We start from the raw sequence: 7,403 nt of genomic DNA, 5'->3' as shown, positions 1-7,403 counted from the left end.
AAAAGAATTGTTGAAATTTTGCACATAATCAATAAATGTAAAGTTTCTGTGGTAGACCTGGTATTTAAGGCACAATCCCCACAGCAGCATACCTCCAGCTATAACAAGTAATAACTACTGCTTCTGTCTACAACTCCACCAAATATTCAGCCTTTGTCATATAGGTTTACACACTCCCTAGAAGTTAACAGTTTGGAATTGAGTTTACCTGTTAATCTGGAAATGAGTCACATGTAAAAGATATATTCGAAAGAGAATAACCAAATTCTTCATATCACCTTGATGAATACCTTTCTTTCAACACTGATGGAAACTTAGGCAAAGAGCCTAAACAATCAGAGGTACAATACACGATGAGATAAACACTTTGCGTTTGATATATTGAGCGTGTTATTGAGTACTTGATGGCTGTTTATTTGAAGTTACACCCACATATTTATAAACATATAATTTTATCAACATTGTAAATACGAAATGTACCGGTAATTCAACAGCACTTGAAAATGCACAATATCATCAGCAAAAGTTGCACTTTAATGTAATTATGTACATAATGATATAATATTCATATCAATTTGCCAAACATCGTGGATTTCTTACTTTGTAATTGAGAATAAAGCAAGAACGTTCAACGGAATGTTATCAAGGAATCAATGGAAAACATCTTTACACAAACATATTACTTCAGGTAAATATAAAATGCCAAATGTTACATTAGATCAATGAGATGTGTGTAGTCCACATTGTTTACTATTTAATACAATTTAATTACTGTTAATGACATACCTGAAAACAATTTCGTGGACATGCTATACCAGGTGTTGACATACCAGCAGCGATGATTTTGCGGCAGAAATAAAATAAATAACTCAATGTCTGCATGTATAATATTATTGCTGTCAACACATCTGTACTTATTGTACAAACTGTGTAACATACACAAGACAATATGGACTGTCATCTATACTATTGAGCACAATGCTAGAAAGAAACTCACTTAATTATTGGGGCAGAGTGCTTAACATAGCGAATACTATATTACCATAAATTGCTCCTGAAATGGAATAAACAAATTTCACCCTTCATTAATCTTGTAAAGTGTTATTCTTAGCCCACACTATTTAATATCAGAGATGAATAATTATACAAACAGCTGTAAAAACATTCATGTTCACCTGTTCAAATCAAAAGATTAATTCTGGTAATTAACCATCACCATTTTGGGCAATTTTGAGGAAAAACATGGCAGATGACACTAAAAAACACCTTAATTGATATAATTCAAACAATCACACATGAAATATTCTGCTACGTTCTATCAACATTATTCAAATGGCTAAAAAATCATTTTAGGTGCTATGATTTACAGTAGAAATTAATGTTAACTGATTTGGAAAAAAAATAATTGATGGAATGTCCTGAAAATTAAGCATAGAAAAATATGATTGTAAAAAAAACAGGTGCACAACTTTGTAAAACATTAAATAAACATTTTTTGTCCTCTAACCAATAAGAATTGTTTAGTTTAATACTTGAACTAGTTCTTCAGCAAACTCGTCCCCATTAAAACTTCAGTTGGCCCAGCTGACAACGACCACACTTACTGATCAAATTTCTATCGATTTTTAATATTTTCCAAACCTTCAGTTGACAATTTGTCTTTTGCCCAGTTTGCCACTCTATCATGTCTATTTCTTGTAATATCAACATAATCAATCAACACAATAGATGCCATTATTTTCAGCCCCAAAATATACAACACAACAAAACCGTGCATGGCAAAAAATATTAACAATAAATATATCACATTCAAAAAGAAAAGTATTGACATAACAATCTGACATCGAAAGCCATCTGCAGACAACTCAACAGCTGCTCTTTAAAAAAAACCAATCACAATAATATTATATATTGTTGAGCACTTTTCAGCATATTATACAAGAATCACAAAGTAATCAATAATATTACTAACACACTTAATGACCTTTCATAAATTGAACACACAAAGCATTGTGCCAAATGTAGTCTTCTCACTTAGAGGCCAATATTATTCCACATAGTCAGAGGCAGGTTTGGATTATAGTTTTCAAACATAATTTTTTCGAAGACTGATTTGGTCCAGAATTCTGTTACTTGTCACATTATAAAAAATATCAGAATTAAAAACAAAGCAGTAGGTGGAAGGAAACATAAACCATTTAAATATTTTCAGTTTTCAAAATATATTGGGTCAATGGACCCTGATATCATGAAAAGAAAAAGAGGTAAACGTCCAGAAAATGCTGTGTTAATATACTGGTATGAAGATACATATCATGTTTGACAAAACAAGAACACCAGTCACCCCACTGTTAAATCTGTTATGATTAATGTCAATATCTCTCATCAGGCAAAAAACAACTCAAAGTATCAAGTTTCTGGTCTCCGACCGCCCATTTTCATCTCCCACATCAGACTTATTTATTTTCGGCAAGGGTAAGTAACTCTAAACTGCTTTCCTACAAATGAACTCATAAACAGAGCATGTACACATGATGCAACGCACATTTATCATCCAAAACTGGCTCCCACAGGAGATATTGCTTGGATGAGATCAAGCGATATCTACACTGTAGATATCGCTGCAATGAAATTACATCACAATGCTTTGCAGACCATTGTGACGTCACTGGTTACCATGACGTCACAATCAAATGACATCACTAATGGCTCTGCTACTGAAGCTGTTTGCAGTACTTTTTACACTGAAGACACTGCTAATTACTGTCTACAAATTGAAAAAGTTGAAAGAATGATGTTGGATGATAAATAAAATCTCACCCTCGTGTCTTTTGATATCAAATATATCAACACTTTTATCAACTCGTGTTGATATACTTGATATCAAAAGACACTCGGGTGAGATTCTCTATCTGTGCAGCTTGTGTGTTGGCTGAAGAAAATTAAAAGGCCTTTCTGACTTGTCAAGTGCAGATTTGACATCACTCTTAAAGTTAAATTGTTGTGAAAGGGCAATAAAATACTAGAGACAACAATGTTGTTCCTCCAAAATATGAAAATTGTTGATACACTGTATCATGTAAATGAGCAAGCTAGCCAACCTATTTTCCAGGGATAATATCCAGTTAATTATACTAATGCAGTGTGTAACTTTTGTGATGAGGATAAAGTTATTCTACTAATAATTAATTAATCACTGAAAAAATACAGAACAATACTATTGTACCTTTATACATTATAAGTATGTTGCAATGTCAAAGTAATACTTGCATTTACTAACTGACAATATGAGCACCACATCAATGCGTTTGGAATTAAGATAAATAATTTCATCAATTGCTAGTGATGTTAGACAAATTTCGTAACTAGAACTGTAAATGCCTTGCATTCAAGATATACTAGAATAGTAGCAGGCCTTCAGTTTAGTCGTCCATCCATGGGAACTTTTAGGCAGAAAGTTTCCAGAACCCAGTGGATTATTTTAGAGCTGACAACAATGAGGCCTGGGTGGTCACAATGTGTACATAACCTGGCTGATAGTGTGTCATCACATCCCGATGACAAGATTTGACTATTCACAAGCCACAGGAAATAACTTTTAAGGCTTAAAAAATAAAAGAATTGGTTCTCAGGAATTGACTTTTGAAAATATAGTGTGGGCAGGGGTAGGGTGTAGTATGTCTACTGAGAGAAACTGATTTGGTCTCCAGTCACACATGAGTGATAGGGGTAGTATGTCTACTGAGAGAAACTGATTTGGTCTCCAGTCACACATGAGTGATAGGGGTAGGATCCCTACTGAGAGAAACTGATTTGGTCTCCAGTCACACATGAGTGATAGGGGTAGTATGTCTACTGAGAGAAACTGATTTGGTCTCCAGTCACACATGAGTGATAGGGGTAGGATCCCTACTGAGAGAAACTGATTTGGTCTCCAGTCACACATGAGTGATAGGGGTAGTATGTCTACTGAGAGAAACTGATTTGGTCTCCAGTCACACATGAGTGATAGGGGTAGTATGTCTACTGAGAGAAACTGATTTGGTCTCCAGTCACACATGAGTGTTAGGGGTAGTATGTCTACTGAGAGAAACTGATTTGGTGTCCAGTCACACATGAGTGATAGGGGTAGGATCCCTACTGAGAGAAACTGATTTGGTCTCCAGTCACACATGAGTGATAGGGGTAGTATGTCTACTGAGAGAAACTGATTTGGTCTCCAGTCACACATGAGTGATAGGGGTAGTATGTCTACTGAGAGAAACTGATTTGGTCTCCAGTCACACATGAGTGATAGGGGTAGTATGTCTACTGACAGAAACTGATTTGGTCTCCAGTCACACATGAGTGATAGGGGTAGTATGTCTACTGAGAGAAACTGATTTGGTCTCCAGTCACACATGAGTGATAGGGGTAGTATGTCTACTGAGAGAAATTGATTTGGTCTCCAGTCACACATGAGTGATAGGGGTAGTATGTCTACTGAGAGAAACTGATTTGGTCTCCAGTCACACATGAGTGATAGGGGTAGGATCCCTACTGAGAGAAACTGAGCGCCTGCCAGTAGCCCCTTGTGTCAGGCCCACAGTTTCAAATTTGGATGGGTCCTTACAGCATGTAGGAAAGTTATTTGTCACAATAAGCTGCAGTTTTTTAAATGAGGGCCTAAGGAGTTTAGTCAGGGCCTCCTAAGTCTGCGGGTCCTGATGGTAGCCTTGCAATTCTTTTAAATTTCAAACACTAAGATGGACATATGATGAAAAAACAATGCAACAATGAAAAAAACCACAATTGTCTTGTGTAAGTTAATATAAAAATGTTTTATAAAAAAAGAAAACCACAAGTGGATAATTGCTTCAATTTATCATCATATGAGAGTTACAGGGTGAGAAAAAGTCAAGTTTAAGATAACAATGTTCATGCTTCATCCAGTGTTGTACAGGTTCATTGAAAATTGTCCTTGTTGATGTTTTCCGTCATGTTGACAAGAACTTTACACTAATGAACCGGGACATGGATAATTATGTGTACCAAATTGTGACCACTCGTGCCAATGAAATTTATTGGAACAAGAATAAGAGACATGCACTCTCAATAAACGAGGTCTGCGTACCACCAGTACACTGTATGGAGTTTTTCAAAGCCATTCTCACTTCTGTCTGTTTACCAATGATTTCATATTTAATTGGTTTCCTTATAAATATTTGCTGGCAATTGTTCCTACCTTTTTTTTTTTGTACAGTGTCATCTAAGCTCTTAAGTCAAGTTTTATTCTGTATTTCATATATACTGATGGAAACAAATAGGGGAACAATGAAACATATGGTGAAATAAGCTTACTGTCAGTACATTTGAAATAACGAGCATACAAATTCAACAGATGTCAGAGTCAAATGTTGACATGAGTTTTATGTGCATTGCTTCTAACACGTATTTAGTAGACAAGGCTGGGAACTCATGATAGTATACCATTTAACTGTGTCTACAACTACGTGTTCCCTTTTTCAGTTCCTTCAGTATATTATGCCATTAAACTTGCTGGGTTTGGACCTAAGGGTTAAACGATACACTGAATGCCAATTCACTGAGAAACGTGGCCTTTGATATAATACACAATACATACAGACCTGTATCACTACACTTGACATTACAAAATATATATCTTTACTTACTTAATGGAAGAATAACCCTCTGTAAATATTGATAAATGTGTGCTTGTAAAGTTGCACAAATCAGCTGTTCAATAACATTTACGGGTATATGACACTTATTTTCTTATGCCATTTTTATCACATACACTGTATTTAATTTTTAACTATTTACCATAAACAGTTATTTACTTACAAAGTAACCCTTAAACATCTTTTGTTGAAGAATACTAACATTTTATAAGAAACATAACAAATAAATGATGTGCTTGACATGAAATATTATTACCTAAATGAACTGAAAAAAAAAATGTTTTAAAAAAAGTGGAAAAATAGTTCTTAAACAATTCAAAATTGAATTATTATATCAGCAGGTGACATCTTGCTGAACACAAGACCAACAACAAACAGGCACATACACATGATAAAATAACCGTCACATTGGTTCCTGTATGGCACTGATGACTTCTGAGAATCATGTGATTTGCATGGATGGCATCAAGATGGAACTATACTTGGCTGTAACCATGGTAACCTTGAACACTTACACACTGTTTTTGAAGGCATCAGACCCTAGTAACGCCAACTTAATTGATACCTGTACCACTTATGGTATTCAATACCTCCCTTCACATGTATTCTTACAACTTGAAATATCAGGTGTCTGTAAGCAACAGGCACCACATTCTTGTTCCATAAAACATTCTATGACGACTGTGTCTTTCATAAGTCTTTGCTGAAGGAAAGGAGTAAGGACAGTAGCATTGACGACACGTTTGAATCACCATTCTGATATGCTTCATCAGAGCATCACAAATGAAATATACATTCACTAGGTCAATCACTAACACAATCCAAAGATTCATGTCTTTCAGTGAAATACATGGATTCACTCTCAGTCAGAGTTCAACATCTCATAGGGATTCAGTTGAACTTGTTATATCACAATAGCCATCATAAGCTTCATATCCAATCCACATTTCAACAATTCCAAGAAAGCTGCCAAAATTGAAAAGCAGATGAATGGCAGAGTAGTAATTAGGAGATATTCATCTCTGTCATCCAAATTCAAGAATGACAGAACCTGTGTCCCAATCTTCAGTTTCAAACAAATCCATCCCCAGCACAACCCAATTGTTCACACAGACACAGACACAGACACACGCATGCACGCACGCACACAGACAAAGTATTCACACATGTCCTGGAATACCTCACACATGTCCTTGAATTCCTCACACATGTCCTTTACCATTCACATCCTAGCATCATGAGCGTGTGAGGTGTCATCATCAAACAGAACCTGAAAGTCTTCAACAGACAATAAAGGAATCTCCGAACTTGGAATCCTGCATGTCCCAGGGTCCAAATTCTGATTACTCTTTGTCCTTGGACTGTTTGTGTTATCACTGGTAGGCTTGGACTTGACTTGCGTTTCCTCATCTGACATATCAACATCGTCCGTGAGTCTGGGATCAGCAAGCCCCTCTGTGATCCAGGTGGGCAGGAGAGGCTCCAGATAGCCTTCTGATGGACCAGTGCTACGATCTCCACCATTCGGGCCCATTGTTTTTAAAGGCATTGGCAATTTGAAGCCCCGGGCAAAGGATAATTTTGGTAGGTATAATATTGGAAGTCCTCTTGAGGTCACATCCTCGTCCTAAAAGCAAGCAAATTTTGTTAGCATAATGAAGTTTGACTAGTTCTATTTGCATTGTCAAAGAAATACGTGAAAATTGTAACTTATTTTAGTAG

General features: G+C 35.9%; 1 protein-coding gene across 1 annotated transcript in view; it reads right to left on the bottom strand.

The window, feature by feature from the left end:
* Nucleotides 1–2,843: 2,843 nt before the first annotated feature.
* The window catches only part of LOC124140988 (leukocyte tyrosine kinase receptor-like), a 228,648-nt gene continuing 224,088 nt past the window's right edge, over nt 2,844–7,403 (bottom strand). The window contains exon 29 of the mRNA XM_048403314.1: nt 2,844–7,308. Coding sequence (XP_048259271.1) covers nt 6,904–7,308 — 405 coding nt within the window. The 3' untranslated portion in view covers nt 2,844–6,903. The remainder of the gene's footprint in view (nt 7,309–7,403) is intronic.

Source organism: Haliotis rufescens, unplaced genomic scaffold (assembly GCF_023055435.1).
Source record: "Haliotis rufescens isolate VD_foot unplaced genomic scaffold, xgHalRufe1.0.p SCAF_3, whole genome shotgun sequence".
In the NCBI taxonomy this organism is placed as follows: Eukaryota; Metazoa; Mollusca; class Gastropoda; order Lepetellida; family Haliotidae; genus Haliotis; species Haliotis rufescens.
This window is presented reverse-complemented; position numbering and strand designations above follow the sequence as displayed.